General features: G+C 41.0%; 2 protein-coding genes across 2 annotated transcripts; both read right to left on the bottom strand.

Moving 5' to 3' along the window:
* Positions 1-451: 451 nt before the first annotated feature.
* On the bottom strand, positions 452-3,286 carry LOC131692951 (uncharacterized). Its single transcript, XM_058980376.1, has one exon. It carries the CDS (start codon positions 3,284-3,286, stop codon positions 452-454), a length of 2,835 nt encoding a protein of 944 aa, XP_058836359.1.
* A 1,557-nt stretch (positions 3,287-4,843) lies between these two features.
* LOC131692921 (uncharacterized) lies at positions 4,844-5,899 on the bottom strand. Its single transcript, XM_058980329.1, has one exon. The coding sequence runs from the start codon at positions 5,897-5,899 to the stop codon at positions 4,844-4,846; it is 1,056 nt and encodes a 351-aa protein (XP_058836312.1).
* Between the last annotated feature and the right edge of the window lie 6,555 nt (positions 5,900-12,454).

Here is a 12,454-nt window from a genome sequence, read left to right as displayed (position 1 = left end):
GCTGCAACGTAGCTGTTGATGACCATCAGAGTTGGTTGGCCAAACCTTCTGACGACCAATCGATTGCTGGCGCTGCTTTCGTACAAAGGGCCCATTGCACGACGCGAAACTTATTCGGATAATAAGGCTGCAGTACTATCATGATGTGACGAAATTTGATGTGATTACTAGTATGAATGGTACCGTGCACCATAACCGTGACGAGAAAACATGCTCGGGGAGACGACACTGATGACATAGATAAAGTGCGATTGACGGGTTGGAAATGTGACGACTGACGACTGACCTTCAAGTATCGACGTCCCGGGCCGGGACGTAAACAGGACTAGCTATGGAGGATGAACATTCCTTAAGCTTTTTGAAATATATGATGAAAAAATAACTTAACTGGATTGCGGGAGCTCTTCGTTTGAAGGCTCCCGCGGTGCCTAAGCACCTTGTTGGAAGAGAACTAGTTCTCTTCGTGTTGAGACTCGATGTTGTCCCGGATGGGAAGGACACAAATCTTGGCAATGCCCCTCCTGAACGTACCATCCTTGGTGCGGACAGTCACGACGCGTATGTTTCCATCGGTACTGAAGAACACTTCCGCTACACGTCCCAATCTCCATTTCTGGGGAGGTAAGTTTTCCTCCTTGACAAGCACCATCGTTCCGATTTTGATGTTGTCCCGCTTCTTGGTCCATTTTGTTCTGGCTTGTAAACTCGATAAGTATTCCGTCTTCCATTTTCGCCAGATCCGCTGCACGAAAGCTTGGCTTCGCTGCCAAAGCGCCAATCGATTCTCCGGAATATCTTGTAGGTCCGGTTCTGGTACAGCGGTGAGTGGTCTGCCAGTCAGAAAGTGCCCGGGAGTTAGGGCTGTATAGTCATGCGGGTCGTTGCTTAACGGTGTCAAAGGACGGGAGTTCAAAACAGATGCCACTTGTTGTACTATTGTATGAAGTTCATCGTAGGATAATGGATTGTTGCCAATTGTTCGACGGAAATGACCCTTAAATGATTTCACAGCCGCTTCCCACAACCCTCCGAAGTTGGGGGATCGGGCCGGAATGAATTTGAACTCGATTCCATCATCTTCTGCTGCACGAATCATTGAGTATTTAAACTGTTGGTCATTGAGCTGCTGGCGGAGTTCCTTAAGCTCCCGGTTTGCTCCCACAAAGTTTGTGGCATTGTCGCACATCACCAGACGTGGTCTGCCGCGGATGGCTACAAATCTTCTAAATGCTGCGAGAAATGCCTGAGTGGATAAGTCTGCGACAATCTCTATGTGCACTGCTTTGGTTGTAAGGCAGATGAAGATACCCACAAAGCACTTCACGGGAACGCTGCGACGAACGGGATAGCGAATATAAAACGGGCCGCAGAGATCTACGCCTACTTTCTGAAACACGGCTGCTGGATTTACTCTGACAGAGGGCAGATCTGCCATGATCTGCTCGTGTACCTTTGGTTTGCTCCGAAAGCATTGCACACACTGGTGTATTGTTCTTCGAGCGAGGTCCCGAATTCGAGTGGGCCAAAACTTCTCCCTGACCGATGCTATTAATAACTGCTGACCGGCGTGAAACAATTTCCGATGATAGTGACTGATGATAAGTTTGGTCAGAGGGTGCTGATGATGTAAAATCATGGGATGTTTGCGGATTTCGGAGATGGGCGCGTGTGCTAACCGCCCACCCAGGCGTATGATTCCATCTACTAGCTGGGGATCATACCTAATAAGTATGGACGACGATTGCACTTGTCGACCTTTTGCTAAATGACCGATTTCTTCCGGAAAGCTCTCCTGTTGCGCCAACCGGACCAAAGTGGTGACTGCTTCCTCATATTCGACGAACGATAATTGACCTCTGCGTCTATGTGATACACTGCCTGCTTTAGTATTGTACACAAATCGACGAATCCACCCTGTCATGTGAACAAGGTCTGGAAATGACGAGCATAGCGAGAAAAGTTCGTTTGGTGGTTTTGCTCGAGTGGAAAGAGTCACTGATGATTTTTCTTCTAGCAACGATTGGTCAGGTTCTAGAAGAACTTCTGTGGTTATGGGCCATGTACTGCGGTCATGACTAACCCACTGTGGGCCTTCAAACCAACGCTTCTGATATTGAAGTTGGGCGGGCGCCATGCCCCGCGAAATTATGTCTGCCGGGTTCTCCACACCGGCCACGTGATTCCAAACACCTGATCTGGTAATGTGTTGAATCTCTGACACGCGGTTGGCGACGAATGATTGCCAACGGGATGGAAGCGAGGACAGCCAACATTTGACAATCATTGAATCTGTCCAGAAATACGCCGGCATGGGCGTTTGAATGCTACACACAAGTTTTTCGTACAAGTGACTTAGGAGTAAGGCCGACGAGAGCTCCAATCGAGGGATTGATTGCCTTTTTTTCTTTCGATCTGGATCTTCTAGTGGTGCAACCCGTGATTTCGCCGTGATCAACCGTACGGTGACTGATCCATCGGCCGATGTGCTCCGGAGATAGAGACATGCTCCATAGGCGACTTCCGAAGCGTCACAAAACCCATGGATCTCTGTACTGACGGAGGTAGTGCTGAATCCTGTCCAACGTGGAACGTGAAGCGATTCCAGCGCAAGGAGGTTTCTTCGATATTCCAGCCAGAAGTTCTGGGATTCGGTTGCAAGTGGTTCATCCCAATCGCACTTCTGCTTCCATAGTTGCTGAAGAAAGATTTTGGCTTGTACTATCACGGGGCCAATCAGACCAAGAGGATCAAATAGACGAGCTGCATCGGCTAGGACGATTCGTTTTGTAATGGGAAAATGATCGTTCCATGCGGGTGATCGAAACATGAATCTATCGGACCGATGCTCCCACAGCAATCCCAAGGTCTTCACAGGTGAGCTGGACGAATCTAACTCCAGCGTGGTGCGATCATCGAGCAAGTTTTCCGGCAAGTCTTCTAGGAGTTGTGGTTCGTTAGACACCCACTTCCTCAAGGTGAATCCTCCCGACTCGGTCAATTCTACCATCTCCTGGACCAACAACTTTCCATCTTCGATTGTGTCCACTCCTGTCAACATGTCGTCGACGTAAAAGTTTTCCTTTAGAGACTTAGCAGCATTAGGGTAGCTAGCCGCTCCTTCTATTGCCAGCGTTTGAAGGCATTTAGTTGCTAGATATGGAGCGGATGCAGTTCCGTACGTGACCGTAGTTAGCTCATACGTACGGATTGGTTCATCAGCAAAATTCCTCCACAAGATTCGTTGGAAATGCTGGTCGCTTGGCTGAACCTTTATCATGCGGTACATTTTTTCTATGTCCGCAACAATAGCCATTCGGTGGAACCGAAAACGAATGGAGATAGATAATAGATCCTCTTGGACCACGGGTCCGACCATGAGCGCATCGTTGAGGGAGATGCCACTAGTCGTTTTGCACGAAGCATCAAAGACAACACGCAGTCTAGTAGTAGTACTGTCTGGCTTCAAGACCGCGTGGTGCGGTAAATAATATACTGGGTTTGGTTCAACTTCATCGGACACAAGCTTCATGTGTCCGAGCCGTAAATATTCGCTGATAAATTCAGTATATGGCTGCAACAACTCAGGTTTCTAGTGGAGTCGTTTCTCCAGTCCGAGAAATCGTCTTGTCGCTATGGCTTTTGATTCTCCGAGTTGTTTGATTCGATAATCTTTCTTTGGAAGAGTGACAACGAATTTCCCATCTTTATCGCGCACCGTTGTACGATCGAAAAACTCTTCGCACGTCGACTCCTCCACTGACAAAGTGCTCTTGCTGTTGCATGATTCCAATTCCCAAAATTTTATAAGTAGATCACGAAGATCGAGCGATGTACACGGGTACGAAATGGTTCTGGAAACTCTAGCTATACCACTGGCTACACGACCTGATACAATCCAACCAAAAACTGTTTTCTGCAGCGTTGGTTCATCTTTTGAAAGCTTCAGTTTTCCGTCTGTAAGCAGATCATAATAATACTCTGCTCCTATGATAATATCTACCGGTCCAGGTTCGTTGAATCGGGGATCCGCGAGGTTGATATCGTCCGGAATAGACAGTTACTGAATATCGACAGATTGAAACGGTAAATCGGACGTGAGCTTTGGCAGGACATGAAGCTTGACGTTTTCGCAGTATGTGGAAATGTAGGTAGACCTCGGAGTTATCGTTGCTTCTACCATCTTCGTCGATTTAACGACCGATCCTCCAATTCCTGCAACCGACAGGTAGCTGGTCATCTCGGGTAACTTCAGCTTCTGATACAGATTCGTGGTTATAAAACAATACTCGGAGCATGAGTCCAAAAGCGCTCTCGCAAACTGGACGTTTCCGTAAGGATCAATCACTCGCACCGTGGCGGTGGATAATAAAACTTGTCGTGCTGGAGTGTAGGTGTTAGCAGACAATGTGTTGGTGTTTCCCAAGGAAGTGTGATCTGTGGTAGGTGGTTGGTGACAGTGTGATTGCAAGTTCGTGTGTGCGACAGGGAGTGAGTTCGTAGTGGGTGCTGTGTTGTAACTGTGTGTGGTCTGGTACTGTGGTTGTGGTTGTGTTTGTGAAGTGCTCGCTATTGATGGTCTGTTCTGCGCATGCGGGACGGAGTTGTTCTGCGGTGTAGATAATGCAGCTGCTCCGCCGTTCGTCGCTCCATTGTGCAGAAGCGTGTGATGTTTCTGCCTACAGTATTGGCAAAAACCCTTTGTACAGAATCGAACCATATGCGATGGAGAGAGACAATTTAAACACAGCCCACGACGCTTTACGTGCTCGTACCGCTCAGTGACCTTCATCTTTTGGAACCTTTGGCATTTGAACGCAGAATGGGGACCTTCCCCACAGAATGGTCAACGATTGGCAGCTTCAGTTGTCGCGTGAAAATGACTGACGGTGAAACGAGGTTTCTTCATCTCTGTCTGGCAGGGTTTGGCTGGGGCAATCGACTGAAGTACAGCACAGTGATTGCGAAGAAAATCGACTAACTCATCATAGGTGGGAACCTCCTTAGAACAATGGTGCGATTCCCAATGGCGGAGAGTAACAGAGTCTAGCCTGGAGCACATCATGTAGACGAGGATGGTACTCCAGTTCTGAGTGTTTTCGCCGATCTTATCTAACATTTGCAGATTCCGGTCATACTCACTGAGCAGATGGCTCAAACCGTCGTAACATTCGCGTTTCATTGGTTCCACAGCAAAAAGTGCATCAAGGTGAGCCTTTACAATTAGTTTCTTGTTTTCGAAACGTTTCTGGAGCAGATCCCACGCTATTTTGTAGTTCGCCGCTGAAATCTCTATAGTACAGATTTCCTGCAGCGCGTCGCCTACAAGCGATGACCGAAGGTACGTGAATTTGTCTATCTCGGTTAGTTGGTGGTTGCGGTGAATTAGGCTTATAAACATGTCTCGGAACGTGACCCAATCTCGAAGTTTGCCTCCAAAATTCGGGAGTTTAATTTCTGGCAGCTTCACCTTCGAGAAAGCACTGGGAGTTATTGGTACTGGTGCAGTTGATGACTCCGAAGACGTTGAAGCATGGGCCGTTGGGCCAAGCAGTCGCTGCAATGATGCCCTCAACTCGCAGTAAGTGTCTTCAGCTTGCTGTATGACAGAAGATTGTTCAGCTTCCCGCCTTTCACTGAGTGCTGCTAGTCGAGCCTCACGATTGCCTGGGTCTTCCTTCGACTCTTGTCTCTCCTTCTCCTCTGCATCTTCCATGATCATATCTATTTTCCTTCTAATTGTGTAAATCTTCTTCATTGCACCTTCTAGCATCTCCAATCTGGTTTCGACATGTGCTTCATGCTTCTCTCGCTTGAATCCCTTGATGAACTGCTTCACACCGTCGAACGTGCTTCGAATCTGTCGCTGCTGCAACTTTAGATCCTTTAGTTCACTTGACATTTTTAATTTAATCACTCTCGAACCACTTTTCAAAATCTATTTAATTAGTTCACTCTCTAAAAATTCAATTCACACTGTAGTCTATGTTTAGTTTTAATATTATTCTGAAGTTCACTATTTTCCACTCACTTCACTACGACCGAAATACCTCCACGTCCGCGCTTGACAGAAACAGACCGTATTAAAGTTGACAGCAGGCACGTAGCCAGAGGGGGGGCTAAGGGGCTAAAGCCCCCCCCGAAATTTTTCAAAAATAAATTTAAGAAGCAGCATGTTTTTCGGTAACTCGTAAAAAATTGTATCTTGTTTGGTTTCAACAAATTAATGGGAGAATGGTCAGGAAGATTGCTATTTCGAACCACCGAAGACATCGGTCACGATATCTACTCAGTATGCCGAGTCTGATAACACACTTCCTTTCATATTGTGTGACTCGTCGGAAGAACAAAAGAAACTGTTACTTTAATTCTTGCTGGGGTGATCCGTCGGATGATTGAATCGCAGAAGCAAGAAGTGGTGCTCCAGCCAAACCTGGAGGCTATTTACTTCCGGAATTTTTGCATAAGACCGAATATTCATGCTGGGAACTATTTGCTGAAGGTGAAAATAGAGCTTATGCTTACGAACTTCGACTTTAACGTGTTCTACCTTGTCAGGCATTCAGTACTTATGTTATTTAACAAATTAGCCCAGGCGAAACCAGTCAGTGTGCATTACAACATGTAACACGTGGTTGATTCTCATCTATATGGATGATGAGAAAATCAATGTTCGGCTACAAGATCTGATACCACTTACTTGAACCGCGGGCGAACGACCAGGAGGTTAAAGCCCCAATAAACAAACTTAGCTTACTTGAACCGTGGCCATTAAAAGATTCCTGTCACATTTGGAAAAAATGGAATTTATTATAAAGGACACATCTAGGAATAAGACGGGCAGGGTCAGCTAGGATTTCGTCCTAGCTGACCCTGCACGTACAAAACGCAATGCGATAATATCATTATACACGTTACATCTTTGCACATCCATAGTCTCCAATACTATTACCTGAAAAACAAACAATTGCCAAATTTGTGGCTGCTGTTCATATAATATTGACGGCAAAAACTGCGCCTAGTATATCAAAATTAACAGTCAGCATCATCATTGAGGAAGTCGACACTGGTGGCCCGTAAGGGGACAAAACAAAGATGAAATCAGATATTTGCGAACATGGACATGGCAGTTACCACGATAATAATACGGAAGTGTACGAGATAGAAATGAACGACCACCAAGACGCGTTTGTTTATGAAAAATATTTCTCAGCCAGTAAACAGGTCAATCGCACGAGATCTGTTGGACAACCATTAACGTTTTATCATTTTCATTGTTTACATCGTGGAATATATTAAAAACTCAAGGCTTCATTTAGCTAATGCATTGAGCCGACTCAAATAAACGAATTATATAATAAAAATTTAGAAGTTTCATAGAAAACTGAGTACAAAAACTGTCCCAAAATTAACATTTATCGCTAGTGATTGCATCTAACAAAACTCATTTTATGCTAGATATTGGCCTGAATAAAGAAAGTTAGTTAAATCATACGGAAATTGGATTTCTGTAATAGATTAGAGCACTCTACGCTTAATATAAACGTCAGGCATCTCACTCAAGCGCGCTAAACAAAAATAATTCAATTAGCTGATGACATAGTTGTAGCCGAGATGACAGTTTTTTTTTATTTTCGCATCATTTTAATGCAATAGTATTTCTATTGACACTTAATTTCATTTTATGTGGGGAATGCGGTCCGTATTAAAACACTGTTAGTCTGGAAAATCGAACAATAAGCAAGAAAAACGTGAAAAAGTAAACAAGCCAAAAAGTGGTAAACCGGCGATTTTCCGGAGGTGTTCATCAACCCACGAATCGTATATTACTAATTTTGTTGATATACAGAAACGTACACAGTAGCGGTAGGACTACCTGACGTGATTTTACACTTACTTTCCTTCGGATGTCAATTGATCAATTGATGCTAAACCACATAATGTTGCAACCACCAGCAGCATTTCAGTCGCTTTCGATGGTTTTTAATTAATGCCTATGTAAGTTTGAAAACAACGTGTCGATAGATTGATCAGACATCAGTAGGTTATCACGGAGAGCGACTAAAACGTTGTAACTAGTTGAGTCTATAAGTCAATAAGGTGGGATTATTGTATCGATTTCATGTTTTCAGTATATGACAGTCTTTCGTTTTATTTTTGGTCTTTATGGAATAAGATGATAAGACATCATGGAGAAAAAAAGCAAAAAGGGATCAATAAATTGAAATCGAGGGGAAGTAAGTGCGATGTATTCCCTTTCATGTGTCGAAATTAAGAGATGCTGAAATTATTGAGCTTGTTCACATTTATAGTTTCTAGTTATGTTGTTGGTGTCAGCAATGAAGCATTTAGTAAAATTTTACGTAAATTAGATGATAGTAGTAATCAGTGTTAAGTGATTTTCATTCGATTTGTGGATAATTTTCTTGAATTGATTAAATTCCGGGTAGTTACCTTTAGTTGATTAAATCATTGAAATACATAAGTCATTGCACGTCAGATTTACAACCAAAATTTCAATTCCTTCCAAAATGTTTTCTTACATTCTTTAGCTAATAATAATTGACACGTATTTTTTGTTTTGACTAAATATTATATTTTTTTTCAAGTTATTAGCTTTTGAACTTTTGAAGTCAATAAAATTGAACATTTTTCAATCACTGATAACTCGGAAACGACTAGCTATATGAAAAAAAATATTAAATAAAAAAAGTTACGTTTTCAAATAAGCTTAACAAAAAAAATCACATCACATCACCAAAGATCCTCCTCCATCCTCCATTTTTGTTATATAACTTATGAAATTTGCAATTACTTGAAACAAATTGAATTTTTTTAAAGTTGGACCATATTTTTTATTTATTATTTTCTTTAAGTATTAAAAATCATGTTAAAAAGATTGTGTAAAAATTTGACAGTGAAATTCTTTGCGAGATATTACAATTGTAAACATAAAACAAGGCAATTTTACACTAAACGCCCAGTGATAGGTCTGTTACAACTGAAATATCTCGAGAAACACTTCGAGTTCCATTCTGAAATTTTCACATAATCTTCTTAATATAGTTATGTAATCAAAATAAATTTGTTTTTGGGGGACTTTTAAAAAATATTTGCTTTTAACATTTGAATACCCCCAAAAAAGTCTTAAATTTGCAGAATGCGAGTCTTTCCACGATTTACGACTATAATTTTAGTTCCCTCCAATGTTTTTTGCATTTTTAGCTGAAAATTATAGACACGATTTTTTTTACTTTGGCTGAATTTGATATTTTTTTCAAGTTATGAGTTTTTTAACTTTATAAAATACTAGCTAGTACCCATCGCGCGTTTTGTTCCGAAGCGCCATCTTGTAGGCAGATAATCCCCAACCAATAGCACACAAACACGCTCCATAACAAATTCCAACTATGTATAAATTTATACGGCAATTGGTTAAGCCGTTTGGGAGTCCATAAATCATACGCATGCAACTATCGACTTTTAATAATATTTTTAAAAGTTTTATAAATTTAATAAAATTGGACATTAAATTAAGACATTAAGCATTAAATAATAAAAGCTGCGTTTTCGGATGATCTCGCCGGATTTTTTTTTGTAATTTTTGTTTTTGTTATATAATTGATGAATTATGCAAATATTAGTTTTTTTTAAATTTTTTTCAGGGTAGAACCAAAAAAATATTTTTAGCATTTTCAAATAATTTATAATTATATCGAGAAGATTGTGTACAAATTTCAGAAGGAATTCGAAGTATTTTACGAGATATTTCATTTACAATAGACCTAACACTAGGCGTTTGGTGTAAAATTGCTTTGTTTTAAGTTTATAATTGTAATATCTCGCAAAGTATTTTGATATGCACTCCCAAAGTTTTGCACAATTATTTTAACATGATACTTAATAATAAGTAAAAAAAATGGCACAACTTTAAAAAAATTCAATTTGTTTCAAACAATTGCAAATTTCATAAGTTATATAACAAAAAGAAATTGCAATTTTTTTCAGTAAGCTCGTTAGAGAACACAACTTTTTTATTTAATATTTTTTTCCATATATCGAATCGTTTCCGAGTGATTGAAAAATGATCAATGTTATAAACTTCAAAAGTTTAAAAACTAATAACTTGAAAATAAATCATATTCAGCCAAAATAAAAAAATACGTGTCAATTATTTATAGCTAATGAATGCAAGAAAAAAAATTGGAAGGAATTAATATTTTGGTTGTAAATCTGACGTGGAATGACCCATATATTTTGATCCTATTGATCAAAATCCTCCTTCCTAACTGGGGTTCTGACTAGGGGCAGATCACTCTAGAAATGTATAATAAATTTGCATCAAAAAATTCATTTAATTTCCATTTTTGCATCAACTTTGCACTTCCTCGCAGAAAAGTTTGTTTAACAAACGTCCTACGTTGATTCACTTTGTTCGACGTTTTGTTGAATGTAGGTCTAGTTTGTGTAGGGTTTTGACGTCTTACACGCAACGCAAAATACATTATGAATTTCTATTTTGATGGAAAGAAATGCATTTAATTTAGGCGATTTTTAAAAATGCATCACAAGTGATCTGCCCCTAGCGTTCTGATCTGCTAGGCCAAGGCCAGTCTCAAAAATAGTTTCATTTAAATAGAATATGCCAAAAAATTATGTTGGCATGATGCATTAGAACTGGTAATAGTTACAGGACGCCAGATCAAGAAAATTGAAGTTGAACCATCTACAATTCGTTTGCTAAATCAGAAGATTTTGTGCAAATTTCGACATTCTCTTCGATCGAACATTTTATGGATATTTTTCTACTCATTTCGATTTAGCGTCTTCTACACCTTTTAAACGTGCAGCTTAAAACACCTTGCGTTTTCCAGCACCGTCAAGGATTGTCATATTCGGTTAGCGCATAAATACTGAGAACTCTAGAATATCCATTGTTGCAACGAGAGCAAATTGTAACTTGTAAATAAATGATAAATATCATATTAAACATCAATAATTCGTTGTAAGAACATGGATTGTCTTAGATTTGGCATTGTTTTCATTAAGAACTTTTCAAAATTTCATTTAGCTTCTAGTGAAAATATCAAGTCATTAGAACTAAAAGCTTTATGCAGGGGGCGGGTAAAGCGTAGTTGGTAAATCGATTGCCTTGTACGCAGCTCATCAGGGTTCGTTTATCAATCCCGCACATATAGGGTTAGAAATTTTTCTAAAGAAATTTTCTAACACGAAAAAAGGCGAATAACCATAAGGTTAAAACCTCTATAATCGAAATAAAAAAAGCTTTATGCAATAATTTTTTAAGCCCCTCCCGAAATAAACTCCTGGCTACGGGCCTGGTTGACAGCAGCAAGGGAAAACAACCGAGCGAACAACAACCAATCAGAAAAAACCAGCAGATACCAAGACCAACCGTCAATCGAACTCAAGGGCTCCGAAAGTCACATGCAATCAAAAAAGACCGTAGATACACGCCATTTTCAAATTTATTTTTGGGTCAACCAACATGCTAACGTCACACCACAGATCATGCAAATTACTTCCCTTTATTTCGTTGATCCCAGTTGGCGTTGAGTTGTCCTACGTCCTTCCTGAGTCACAAGTGAGATGATCGCCGAAAATCCGCTTTTCAACACGTGGCTCGTTGATCACCGAATACTGCCTAACAGCAGCCGTTGTCTTCACGATGCACAATGGCCGTCGCAATACAATGGGACCCGCGCGTGCCCACGCTGTGTACAATGGCGTTGAAGCACTGACGCCTTTGAACGTTCTTTGCCTTTTCCGACTTTCCCACGGTCCACCGGTCCAGGAATCCGGTTCGAAGGACCAAAAAATGTTCGAGAATTACCTTGGGACCGAGGGAAGCATTAGTGTCGGTCTTCAATTTAATTACAACTGCCACGCGTGCGAAGGCGAAACTTTAACAACGAACTGAACTGGGAACGATTTCATCCAGTTTCACTCGCGGTGTTGTCCGGCGGATTTTAGCGACTGTTACTGAATAAATTTAATTTCACTGTCACAGAACTTCGGTATTGAAATATCACGATGACTTCTAGTCAAAAATCTATTTTATTGCTCGACTGATTTATTGAGTAAATCTAGTTTGATGCAGTTTCAACAACGGGTGTATTTCGACTAACTCATTTTACTATATTGAACGATAGCGATCTCGAGTGGTGAATATAATAAACGATCATGGTTACTACCTGCTGATAACGATCGGGTAATGTGAAACAGTGATAAGCGCTGATACGGGATAAAAAGAGAGATGACAATTATAGATTTGTGGATCACGTTTGGTTGCCAGAATCTACCCTTTTCTTAGGTTTGAACAAGCCGTCTAGTATACTAGTATCGCTATTAGTTCTTCAAATTCAGGATCGCTAACGGGAATCTCAGAAACTGGACTGCAATGTTGACCAGTAGCCTCGACGACCAGCACGATTAG

Source organism: Topomyia yanbarensis, chromosome 3 (genome assembly GCF_030247195.1).
Source record: "Topomyia yanbarensis strain Yona2022 chromosome 3, ASM3024719v1, whole genome shotgun sequence".
Classification (NCBI taxonomy): domain Eukaryota; kingdom Metazoa; phylum Arthropoda; class Insecta; order Diptera; family Culicidae; genus Topomyia; species Topomyia yanbarensis.
The sequence above is the reverse complement of the archived record's forward strand: the minus strand, read 5'-3'. Positions and strand labels throughout refer to the sequence as shown.

Excerpts from the sequence above, each read along its gene's own strand:
- LOC131692951 (XM_058980376.1), bottom strand. The coding sequence starts at position 3,286 with ATGTACCGCATGATAAAGGTTCAGCCAAGCGACCAGCATTTCCAACGA.
- LOC131692921 (XM_058980329.1), bottom strand. The coding sequence starts at position 5,899 with ATGTCAAGTGAACTAAAGGATCTAAAGTTGCAGCAGCGACAGATTCGA.